This window comes from Podarcis melisellensis (assembly GCF_964234715.1).
Source record: "Podarcis melisellensis genome assembly, chromosome: 5".
NCBI lineage: Eukaryota > Metazoa > Chordata > Lepidosauria > Squamata > Lacertidae > Podarcis > Podarcis melisellensis.
Window position 1 is genome coordinate 14,523,042 of NC_138537.1, and position 13,285 is coordinate 14,536,326.

Sequence of the window (13,285 nt, forward strand, 5' to 3'; positions counted from 1 at the left end):
TTTATGACTCCCACAAGTGAAAGAGGTATTCTGCATCAGTCCGTCCCTAATGGAGAAGGGTGCCTTTGGACCCGACATGTACGTTTTTCAATGCCAGGCTTTCACTATAGTTTCCAATATTGCTTTCATTCATTTATCTGTTTCAAGCAGACTCATTTATGGTGACAGATACGTATTGTAACTCTTGACCTTCAATATTGTGCCCTGCTTCCAGAGGCATCTGCCTGGTCATGGTTGGAAACATGAGACTGGACCAGACAAACCTCAGTCTATTCCAGCACCATCCATTCTTATCATCTCCATGCATAATTATCACAGGCCTGATTGAATGTTTTGGAAGCCAAGTTTTTAAACCTGGATGCAATGTTAGTCATATGGCACTAGTTGAGAACAGCTAATCAACTCCAGTTTTTAAATTTCCTAACTCACATTTATATTCCACCTTTACTCCAAGGGGCTTGAGGCACTGTACACAATTATCTTCCCTGTCTCATTTAATCCCTACAACAAATCTGTGAGATAGATTAGCTTGAGATGCAGTGGTTGGCCCAAAGGGATTCGAACTCGGGTCTCCCAGATTCTAGTCCAACACAACTAACCACTATGCTGCACTGGATCTCTAATATGCAAGAGAGCGGCAGTCCAAACCGTCTTGAAAGGAAATGGCTTCCCTCAGCGACGAGTTTTAAATAGAGGAAGAACAGCCCCAACGAGTAATCTCGATTATGCCTGGAAAACTCATGCTGTGATTAAACAAAAAGTTCCATCTTTGTTATGAACACTGAAGCTTCAAAAGGTAGCAGATCTCTTAGGTGTAGCTGTACAATTCAGTTAAGGACTGAAGCATGCAATTTGCATTCCCTGGCAAGTTCTCCTTGTCACATCTCAAAGTAGAAAGGCTGGTTGCTCCCTAAGCAAGGAAAATTAGATATGAGAGAGAGATGCACCTAATCAGGTGTGCTGAGTCCCTCCCAACATTGGGGGGGGGCGGGGAAAGGCTGTCACATGTGCATGAAGCCACTGATGCACCTCTTCCATGCCCTTCCCTCAGCCACAGGTGAAGACACCTTGTGAAGACTTGGGCCCTGTTTTATGTGCATAAACCCCCTGAATCTGTTTTATTTGCTTTTACACCATTTTAGGTTGCATTTCTGGTTTAAATGATATATAGTTTTATACTGCACGTGGTGCATACCTGGCAGATATCTTATGCCACCAGGATAGCTGAAGAAGCATCTTCCTTTGCCTGTGTGGCTTGATTTCAAACCACATGGGCAAAGGCTCAGAGTTTTGCAGAGTTCTCCAATCCCTGCTCCCCTTTGCCCGGGCATCCTGAAATCAAACCAGACCGACAATGGCACAGGGGTTGCAACTGGGGGCTGTGACTTTACCTGTCCCGTTATATTATGACACCAGGTGGCCATGGCTTACAGGCTTGCTGGTGAGGGGCTCTCTGCTGCTGGTTGCTATCCTGCCTTCCACCCAGCATATGGCTCAAGGCAGCTAAACGATTAAAAGAAAATCCATCAAAATGCAAACCGAACCGTTCTAGCACCTGCGAGACTTCATGCCGCAAGGCTTCAGATTCCAAGTCCCTGACGTCAATTGCACTGGGCAGCATCACCTGCTTCTAAATGAAGCCAGGATGCAAACCAATAGCAGCAAAACTTTCAGGTACTTTGCTAAAGCAAGAAAAGGCCTTTTGGGGGGAGGGGGAGCCAAAGGAACCCAAACTTGACTTTGCAGCGGGTTTGTCACCAACTGATGCTACATTTTAATGGGAGCTTAGGTTTGGCTGTGGGTTAAACCACAGAGTCTAGGACTTGCCGATCAGAAGGTCGGCGGTTCAAATCCCCTCGACGGGGTGACCTCACGTTGCTCGGTCCCTGGTCCTGCCAACCTAGCAGTTCGAAAGCACGTCAAAGTGCAGGTAGATAAATAGGTACCGCTCCGGCAGGAAGGTAAACGACGTTTCCGCGCGCTGCTCTGGTTCGCCAGAAGTGGCTTAGTCATGCTGGCCACATGTACGCCGGCTCCCTCGGTCAAGAAAGCCAGATGAGCGCCGCAACCCCAGAGATGGTCACGACTGGACCTAATGGTCAGGGGTCCCTTTACCTTTACCTAGGTTTTGAAAAGTCTAAATTAGTAAAGCTCAGGGAGCAATGAACTGATGGAGGGGACGGTCCTCAGAAAATTGCCCTCGTATCTTTTCTGCATTAGCAACGAGAACCATTTGCTGGCATTCTAATATCAAATGGAACATTAATGTACACGCATACAGAACACGGTGTTCCTAGAAAGAATGCTCAGGAGATGGCAAGCCTGCAATGCGGTTGTCAATATAAATTTATTCTCCGTAAGGATCTTCCAGGAAACTGTTTGCATGCCACTGTATTGAATTTCCTGTTGACGTTTTACGACACTCCAGTCAAACTTGGGAATTGTGAATAAAATCACAAACTCCTGTGCTGTACCCTTGGCTTTTGAACATCTATTCAGGATTCCCCCCCCCCCTTTTATTTTTCTTTATTTTGGAGAGAGATTTTCCTCTTCCCAACAACTTCATTCTAAAAGGAAAGCACCCTAAATCTGCAAGCTTTAAACACCAGGTGAAATTCAGTGGCAAAGATATAAAAAAATGCGATGAGCGATGGCTCCACTACCTAGGTGCAAATTCAACCTCTCTCTTTTTGTACTCCAGGTGAAAAGCGACAGAGAAAGGGAAGTGAAAAGGAGAGAATTAATATCCTGATCAGCTAACCTGCTGACCTGAGGCTGTTTTCTCTGGAGCAGAAGCAACCAGGGCATTTGAAAGAGAGGTTTACACACCTCACTAAGCAGCAACCGCTAATAGTTAAATGAGATGTGATTCACATCGCAGGGAAGTGCCAGTTTTAAGACAATAAATGCTCCACATCTCCTGCTCTTAAAAGAAATTAATGTCAAACCTGCAGCTAATTATGGGATTTCCCCCCACCCCTTCTACTCCATGCTTCAAAACCACAGCAGATAATTTGCCTATGAACTGAAGAGCACCAAGTTTTGAGAAGTGCTTGAAGCAGAAAAAAGGGGCGAAATCATTAGATGATGTAAAATAGGCAAGCCCAGAAACCTTTTAACGAAGATGGTACACCAGCAAGGAAGTTGCTTTCCAGAGCCTCTCAGTGTAAGAAAACCAAACCATTTCTACAGTGTCAATGTTTGACAGGCAGGAGGCGTACAGTGGTACCTCAGGTTAAGAACTTAATTCGTTCTGGAGGTCCGTTCTTAACCTGAAACTGTTCTTAACCCGAGGTACAGCTAATGGGGCCTCCCGTTGTCACACAATTTTTGTTCTCATCCTGAAGCAAAGTTCTTAACCTGAGGTACTGGAGTGCGTCTAACTCTTGAGTAGAAATAACTCCAGCTACAACCACATGATGTTAAAATCCGGTTGCTATATAGAACTGACGAAACAGTTGTCTGCATACAGAATTCTGGGTTGTAAAACGCCATCTGCCTTAGTTAAACCTACAGGACGTTATTGCAACAGCAAGCAAATGACGGTTTTAGATTACCTGCGGAATTCATTGCCACAAGTTATATTGTGAGAATTAAGTGTCTCTTTGGGGGCACGTAGAGGAGCTCTGAGCTTTGCTTGCAGCAGCAGCACAGTAACTCAGGTCAGCATTTAGGCCATGGGGAGGCAAACTAAGGCCCACGGGGCGGATCTGACCCAATTGCCTTCGGGATCCAGCCCGCAGGCAGTCCGGGAATCGCTGCATGGATCACCAGCGTGCATGTTCTTTCTCTCTCCCTCACACAGCGGTGGCGGCCATGCCTCCTCCCTCCCTCGCTCCCTCCTCCTGGCTTCTCTCTGCCCTGCCTAGAGGAGGAAGCAGGCTAGGCTTTGTTGGTGCCAGCAGCAGCAGTGATCGAGCGGCCGCCATTTTAAGCAGCCCCTCTCCGGAGCCCTTTTGTGTGCCGCTCATTGTTCTTCTGCCACAACCACCAGCCCCTGCTGCTCACAAGACACAGGTAAGCAGCCACCGGGGCTTATGGTGCTCTTGCATCTACCTCCAAAAAACATAGTCTGAGGGACAGTGGACTGGCCGCCTGCTGAAAAGGTTTGCTGGTCCCTGATTTAGGCTATGCACATACCATACATTTAAAGCAACTCCCCCTCCCAAGAACCCTGGGAACTGTAGTTTGCCCCTCACAGAACTACATTCCCCTGCATCCTTAACCAAGTACAGTGGTACCTCGGGTTAAGAACTTAATTCGTTCCGGGGGTCCGTTCTTAACCTGAAACTGTTCTTAACCTGAGGTACCACTTTAGCTAATGGGGCCTCCCACTGCAGCAGCACGATTTCTGTTCTTATCCTGAAGCAAAGTTCTTAACCTGAGGTAATATTTCTGGGTTAGCAGAGTCTGTAACCTGAAGCGTCTGTAACCCGAGGTACCATTATACAGCCCCTAGGATTCTTTGGCGGGGGAAATGCACATGAAGTGTATGCCATGTATTAAACTAAATCTATAATTTGTTTAGTCTGATCATTTTCTATAGGCTTTTGTTAGAGTTGAGAATCTCAGTTCAAACCATGGCAGAACAGTCTTTCACAAATCCACCTTGCAGATACACATTTCTCATGTATTAATCAGAGGACACAAAGAATCTCAATTAACAGACACCATTAAGGACAAGATGAGAACAGAAAAGGAGTGTGTGTGTTTACAACATACCCATGGGATAGGTACCACAGGTATATCATAGAATTAATACTTTCGGACAAATAGGGTGTAATCAACTCACTTTTTTTGTCCTTTTGTTTCCTGATGAGTTTGGCTATTTCAGAATACTATAGCAACCATATGGCTCTGTCTTAATTGCCAATTTCCTTTCCTTACTTGCTAGCCAAAGCCTAAAATATGTGCATGCTGATTATTATGAATGAGTATGATAATGCACCTATTTTTGTATTTTTCAGAGAATCTACTTGCTGCGCTCTCAGTGCTGGTCTGAAACCAGGCACTGCTGTTAAAGTGGGTGTTAATGATCTTGATTCAATTAAAAGAGTGTAAACGGGTTCCTAATTAGACTCCTTGAAAACCTGCGGCAGCTGCGTATTAACTGTATTCATCACCGGGCAAAGCAGACTGTGTGCTTTGTGGGGTCTCTTTACAGCTTTATGTACAAACTGCTTATACCCAGAGTATCATGTCAAGGCTAACATACTAGGCCAGTTCAGGTGCAGTGCCAATGGCTGGCACTGGTGCAGCCAAACCATGGACTGGTCTTCATACCAACAAATTTGTATTCCTGCATTGCGGGAGGCTGGAGTAGATAATCCTTGGGGTACCAGTACAATTCTAAGATTCTATTATTTTAAGTGATTCAAAAGGCAGTGTGAATGCAGTGAGGTTAATGCAGCTGCCTGATTCGCTGCAGTTAGAAGGAGGGCTCCTTCACTCTTCTCCATATAACCAAATACGCACTACCAGAAAAGTGGAATATATGAAATGCAGTAAAAAAAACACAAATGAAATAATCCCATCTTATATATTCAGGGGGGGAAACGATAACCTCAGAAATGCATGGAAATCCTATCAGGATTTTATTCCTAAATGCTTGTTTTACCTTTACTGTGGTTAGCTTTCCCATTTTTTTTTTAAAAAGGTCACTGAAGTTATTTCTTCCGACTTTCAATTAAGAAAATGCCAGCAAATTTAGAAACCAAGTATAAATTATAGTTCATACAACAAAAATCTTTTAAAAATATCAAAAGAGCAGCATAAAACTAAAATGAAACAGACACATTCTGAAACACCATGAAAAAACAACAACAACATTAAAGTCCCTGGCAAATAAAAATGTTATCTATCTATCTATCTATCTATCTATCTATCATCTATCTATCTATCTATCTATCTATCTATCTATCTATCTATCATCTATCTATCTATCTATCTATCTATCTATCTATCTATCTCTATCTATCATCTATCTATCTATCTATCTATCTATCTATCTATCTATCTATCTATCTATCTATCATCTATCTATCTATCATCTATCTATCTATCATCATCTATCATCTATCAATCTATCTACCTATCATCTATCTATCTATCTATCTATCTATCTATCTATCTATCTATCTATCTAATCTATCATCTATCTATCTACAGTGGTGCCCCGCAAGACGAAATTAATTCGTTCCGCAATTTTTGTCGTCTAGCGAATTTTTCGTCTTGCGAAGCACGAAATCCCATAGGAATGCATTGAAAATCAATTAATGCGTTCCTATGGTCAAAAAAGGTCTAAACAAAGCCAAATTTGGTACAACAACAGTTTATTAACTGCTCTTTAAAGTCACACATACTGTAAAGAGCAGTTCAAAAACTGAAGGGAAAATAAATTAACTTTATAAACAAAACATGTCTTTGTTTTTAGACGTCGCGAGACGTTTTCGTCTTGCGAAGCAAGCCCATAGGGGAAATTCGTCTTGCGAGGCAAATCGAAAACGGAAAAACCTTTCGTCTAGCGAGTTTTTTGTCTTGCGAGGCATTCGTCTTGCGAGGTACCACTGTATCATCTATCTATCTATCTATCTATCTATCTATCTATCTATCTATCTATCTATCTATCATCTATCTATCTATCTATCTATCTATCTATCTATCATCTATCAATCTATCATCTATCTATCTATCTATCTATCTATCTATCTATCTATCTATCTATCTATCTATCATCTATCTATCTATCTATCTATCTATCTATCATCTATCTATCTATCTATCTATCTATATATCATCTATCTATCTATCTATCTATCTATCCATCCATCTATCTATCTATCATCTATCTATCATCTATCTATCATCTATCTATCTATCTCTACACACACACACACACACACACACACACACTCTTTACAGTGCTCGGGTTGCAAACGTGATCCGTGCGGGATGCATGTTCGCAACCCGCAGTGGCGCGCCTGCGCACGCTGCAATTCGGCGCTTCTGTGCATGCGCAAAGCACAATTTAGCGCTGCTGAAACCTGCAAGTAACCTGCTGCGGTACTTCCGCATTTCGTCGTTCCGCAACCCGAAAAAACACAACCTGAAACGTCTGTAATCCAAGGTATGACTGTACATATATTGTAACACTGATGCTATACTTATGATTTGTGAGCTGAAAATGACATCCTAAATAAACTTGTGACATAATAACATCGATTACGGTTTCAACATAACTGACTCTGAATTAGGAATCTCTTAGTTCTTTCCAAAGCAGGCAAATGAACAAAGTGAAGCAATTTTAACAGAAAAAGCAAAAGCCGGGGCAAACATGTCTGGTCATGACAGCTACATTTTGTGAAATGAATCTGAATCAAAAACTGTGATTACCGACTAAGTCTGAATATTGCCCGCTTCCCAAAGCGAATCAGGAAAAAAAAGTCATTTGAGACAAACACCAGACCAGAGGTGGGAAGAGGTGAGCAATGGGCATTATATTACAAAACAACTCCAGAGCAGTTGCTCATATGTCATTTACGTGGCACGGGAAGAGCTCAAACAACATTTCTGACCTTTCCTGATGAATGCAACATGTGGCTTGATGAAGCTGGTTCTAATAAGGTCGAATTAAACCCATTAGAACAAATTACTACAATTTGTTCACTCTCCTCCCTCTCCCCCAATCCTATTCAAACCCAGCTATTTGATGTTTTTCACGTCTGGCTGTATAGTTCTGGTCCAGATCAGGGAGCCCACTGAAGCGAGATACTCTGTTTGCTGCAAGAAAATAAGCACATCCTTTTGGGGGCTGATGCGACCTAGTTAACGCTTGGCTAATGGAAGCACTTAGGCCAATGGGTAACAAGATTTGTTTGCCCCCAGCGTTGCTTATATGGCAATTCAAAACTATGCTATGAATTATTCATTTTCTGCTTCTTAAACGGATCAAGAAACGACAAATCAAGTCATCTTTCAATGAGCAGAATCCAACTGGTGTCTTATATTCGTAAAGGGTGGCATGATTGCTACAAATGCGGGGGGCTTATATGGTGCTCAAGGCACTTTTACCACTATGCAGCTTTAGAAGGAAAGAATTGCAGTTCACGGTACCCACGACAATAAGCATGAGTTCCTGCCAGTCTCCTTAGAACGGCTAATGGGCTAAAATCATGGGACTCGAGGGAACCAGGTGGCAAGCTGATACCCTCTGAAAACCCAGCAGCATATTCTTGGAAATTGCTTGATTAGACAACGTGCAAATAAATCTCGATTCTGCTATAAGAAGATTGCTGCTACAAGCATGGAGGGCTTATCTAGCAGCAACTAGAATGCATAAGTCTGAATGCAACATGTACTTTGGGGAAGCAACTATATTCCAGTTGGAGGATGGATGGCGGCTAATGGATTGAGGTTGAATCATGTCAAGACAGAAGTACTGTTTTTGGGGGACAGGGGGTGGGCAGGTGTGGAGGACTCCCTGGTCCTGTATGGGGTAACTGTGCCCCTGAAGGACCAGGTGCGCAGCCTGGGAGTCATTTTGGACTCACAGCTGTCCATGGAGGCACAGGTCAATTCTGTGTCCAGGGCAGCTGTCTACCAGCTCCATCTGGTACGCAGGCTGAGACACTATCTGCTTGTGGACCACCTCGCCAGAGTGGTGCATGCTCTAGTTATCTACCGCTTGGACTACTGCAATGCGCTCTATGTGGGGCTACCTTTGAAGGTGACCCGGAAACTGCAATTAATCCAGAATGTGGCAGAATGCGGTGACTGGGAGTGGCTGCCGGGGCCACATAAAACCGGTCCTGACAGATTTGCGAGAAGCAAAGCTACAGGGAACCAGGCAGAGGGCCTTCTCGGTAGTGGTGCCCGCCCTGTGGAACGCCCTCCCTTCAGATGTCAAAGAGATAAATAACTACCTGACATTCAGAAGACATCTTAAGGCAGCCCTGTTCAGGGAAGTTTATAATGTGTGACATCTTAGTGTATTTTTGGTCTTTGTCGAAGCCACCCAGAGTGGTTGGGGAAACCCAGCCAGATGGGCAGGGTACAATTAATAAACTATTATTATTATTATTATTATTATTATTATTATTATTATTATTATTATTATTATATTCCATGTGCCAGTGGTGAATCCCAACAACTGTTTTCAGCAAGGGCACTAATAGTTTTTAACCTGTTCCCACCTTCCCACCCTGTTACTCAGGGCCGGATTTGGGTTTGATGAGGCCCTAAGCTACTGAGGGTGATGGGGCCTTTTATATGTCCAGCTGTCCTTTGTCAACAACAAATCGTCACTGTTTTTTGTGCTGAATATATGCTATATGGTAATTTATGGACCTAATAGGTATCTAAAGCTATTTTCACGTAACAAAATATGTATTTCATCAAAGTAATATTTAATTTATCTTATATTTTGGAAATATACATCCAGTTCCCCCCCCTTTAGGTTTTTTAGGGGCCCCCAAGAGAGTGGGGCCCTAAGCTATAGCTTGTTTCGCTTATTCAGTGGTACCTCGGGTTAAGAACTTAATTCGTTCCAGAGGTCCATTCTTAACCTGAAACTGTTCTTAACCTGAAGCACCACTTTAGCTAATGGGGCCTCCCACTGTCGCCGCCACGCGATTTCTGTTCTCATCCTGAAGCAAAGTTCTTAACCCGAGGTACTATTTCTGGGTTAGCGGAGTCTGTAACCGGAAGCGTCTGTAACCCGAGGTACCACTGTAAGTAAATCCGGCACTGCTGTCACTTATACAGTGGTACCTCGGGTTAAGTACTTAATTCGTTCCGGAGGTCCGTTCTTAACCTGAAACTGTTCTTAACCTGAAGCACCACTTTAGCTAATGGGACCTCCTGGAAGCACGATTTCTGTTCTCATCCTGAAGCAAAGTTCTTGACCCGAGGTACTATTTCTCGGTTAGCGGAATCTGTAACCTGAAGCGTCTGTCACCTGAAGCGTATGTAACCCGAGGTACCACTGTAGCTGCATTTTAACCTAGACTAGGACCCTCTTTTTGGCTTGCAACACCAGCAGCTCTAAGCAGAATGAGCGAAGCACCTCTTTCCTTATTTCCGTGCCTACAGAAAGCTGCAGATCAGAAGGAGCCTCACCCTCTTTCCTCTTCATAGAATCATAGAGCTGGAAGAGACCACAAGGGCCATCGAGTCCAACCCCCTGCCAAGCAGGAAACACCATCAGAGCACTCCTGACATATGGTTGTCAAGCCTCTGCTTAAAGACCTCCAAAGAAGGAGACTCCACCACACTCCTTGGCAGCCAATTCCACTGTCAAACAGCTCTTACTGTCAGGAAGTTCTTCCTAATGTTTAGGTGGAATCTTCTTTCTTGTAGTTTGGATCCATTGCTCCGTGTCCGCTTCTCTGGAGCACCAGAAAACAACCTTTCTCCCTCCTCTATGTGACATCCTTTTATATATTTGAACATGGCTATCATATCACCCCTTAACCTCCTCTTCTCCAGGCTAAACATGCCCAGCTCCCTTAGCCGTTCTTACCTCTTGTTCTTGTCCTCAATCTGCAAGATGTACAGCATGTCGTCGGCAGTGTGCTGCTTGGAGCTGCTCTCCCCCCACTTCAACTTCAGACTCTGGGGACCGGCTGCAGTGCACTCTAGCCGAGGAGGTAAAGGGGGCAGAGGCCTGGTCTTGGCTTTAATCGAGTGGCTAAAAGGTCCCGCTCCGATGCCATTTACAGCCTGAACCCGGATCCTATGGTAGGAAAGCAGCAAAGCAAGGGGAAGAAAAAAAGAATTACGTTAAAAGCTGGTTTTGAGCCTATCGGTTTTCTTTCTGCCCCTCACTTGATGCAGAGGAGGTGAAGTATAATGGCTTAATTGACACTGAAATGAGAATGTCTAAATGTGTATTGGTCAAAAGGGTTAACATGGAGTGTATCTCTCCCCCCAGCCCCAATGGGGCTATATTAAAGTCAAGGAGAGCACTCTTGAGCTCTTGCCAAGTTGATTAACTAACTAATGATGTATTTTTGCATTAAGTCAGGATGACAGAAACTGCTCTTTGAAAATATATGAAAGCAGGAGCTGAGTTACTGGTAAATAAAACTAGCCAGTTGGCCATGGTGCAGATGGGATTGGAGCAACAGAAAATTCCATGGTCTGCTCATCAACCTCTTCCAAATAACAGGGACATTTCAAATTTTGAGACGCTGCTGTGGGTACCATATATAAAAAGAAATTATATATATATATAAAATTCCAAGATGCTCCTCCCAAAATTAAACGAGTGTCACCAGCATAGATGGCAATCTCTGCATTACGCAATCTCAGATAGAAAATTTTGAGGTACCATTACAGGGGAGTGAACTGTTAATTATCTGATTTGCATGTTTATCATGGGGCAAGTGATTTGGATGATTTTGCCTCGGGTTAGTACAACGTTTTGGCTGTCTTTGCGCAAATAATTAATGCAATGATGCCGGAAAGGTCTAACCACTTTGGGGCACGAAACCAAATATTTTATCTTCATCAGACCCATTAACTAGCAGTTAACGTTATTTATGAGAACCCAATTGCCAAACTGCTCAGCCAGAACCAGCACCATCTATTTTCTGGCTGACTGACTTGGCCCAATGCTTTGCAAATTGGGAAATATAAAAACCAAAGTTGCTGGTGTAACTGATTAATTGCCCAGTTGGACAATTTCCTTCTTTAAATAACACAAGAAACACCGACTCATACAGAAAAGCTGCATGTCTTTTTGCAATGACAAGGTCATACTGCTTTCCAAATAATTTTAAACAGGCCATTCCTTGTGTGGGGCTAACTCTAAAACTATGGACTGAGTTTGCTTCTTTCAGACATGCCCTATTTAAGATTTAGCACCGTTTGTGAGGTTTAACATGTTGTTGTTGTTGTTGTTGGTTAATTAGAAAAAGGAAGTACAAGCTTCAAAATCATTCTTAGAGTCACACTGGAAGAGACAAGAGCCCAAAGTATGCCTGAATTTGTTCTTGTCATGATAAACCATGGTTTATCACGACATGCAAATATAGCCACTGACTTATTTTTTCCGAACCAGGCAAAAACTGCTTTACTTCATGAGCCTTTAAAAGAGCAGATTAAACCATGCTTTGCATCATAAGTGCTGTTTTGGCTTTTTGCATTAAGTTTTTTTTATATATAAAAAACTTCCTATTGTCTTTGTGGTGGTTTTGTCCTGGGAAACGTATTTGAAGGATGGGACAGAAATTATCAAATAAACAAATGAATTAAAAGCACACGGAGTAAATTATTGTAAAATGGTAAGTGCAGAGCAAATTATGGGCGATATCCAATTATATTCAGAGCAGACTCACTGAAATCGATGGATGGGCTTTCAATGAGTCTACTATGAGTATAACTAATCTTGAATGAACCTGGTGCCAAATGTATTGCTCTGCTTTCCTCCGGCCCACTTGACGCCAAGAGGGGGGAAGGTCTTCTCGTCAGGGCAGCCTGGGACCTCCATACATTCTGCCTAGGCTTGAACTCCAAAGAGATCACTTTGGTGCCGCAAATGCAGCAAAAACAATGCGGGAAGCAGCAGTTGCAAAGACGCAAGAAGAAAGCATAATGTTGCTTTGAAATATGAAGCAGTATAAAAATTACGTAGGTGATAATAAGAATGATGGAGAAGGAGCGGAAGCTGCTGCTGCGGCTACAAAGACAAGCAACACAGAACAATTTTGCAGCAGCCTTTGCTAAATGTTACATTCGCGATTTAAAATGACATCCTCTATGATTTGCAATGGAGCACCCAAGGTTTGGTGTTGAGTCATCATTCCTTGAAGGACACCGGCAGCTCTCTACTGGACTTGCAAACGTAAAGCTGATGGAGAACATTAAAAAGATACAAATGTCCTGTCCTGGGTCATTGCTTCTGTCTGGACAATAATCTCTTGTGTTTCTCACCAGACAGATCAAGTGCAGCAGTCTTTTCAATCAGAATACCTAGTTAATGCTTTTAGGTTTGTCGTTCATTTGATACGAAAGAGACAAGCGGATTCCTTAAAAATAGCAGTGGGTTTTATTTAAGAAGTATATGTTGCTGTATGAAATCTAGAGGATATAAGGGGGGGGGGACATTTCAAAGAAAACAATTTTTTGAAAAAGAATTGACCTCATCATTGCAATTCGCCTTCAGAATGTAAGGCAGAAAGTTTTAAAGATGAGCATCATGGAACAGGGCTGTGTATATACTGCTTGCACCATTAATCGCCCAAATCCTGGAGCAAGACATGGCCAGTCCAGCATAGTAAGTTTC

General features: G+C 43.0%; 1 protein-coding gene and 1 long non-coding RNA gene across 2 annotated transcripts in view; both read right to left on the bottom strand.

Moving 5' to 3' along the window:
- The window catches only part of LOC309370038, a 349,876-nt gene that overhangs the window by 54,397 nt on the left and 282,194 nt on the right, over positions 1 to 13,285 (bottom strand). The window lies entirely within an intron of this gene.
- Positions 1 to 13,285, bottom strand: part of FNDC3B (fibronectin type III domain containing 3B) — a 259,170-nt gene that overhangs the window by 17,925 nt on the left and 227,960 nt on the right. Inside the window, exon 23 of the mRNA XM_081910793.1 lies at positions 10,520 to 10,732. Coding sequence (XP_081766919.1) covers positions 10,520 to 10,732 — 213 coding nt within the window. The remainder of the gene's footprint in view (positions 1 to 10,519; positions 10,733 to 13,285) is intronic.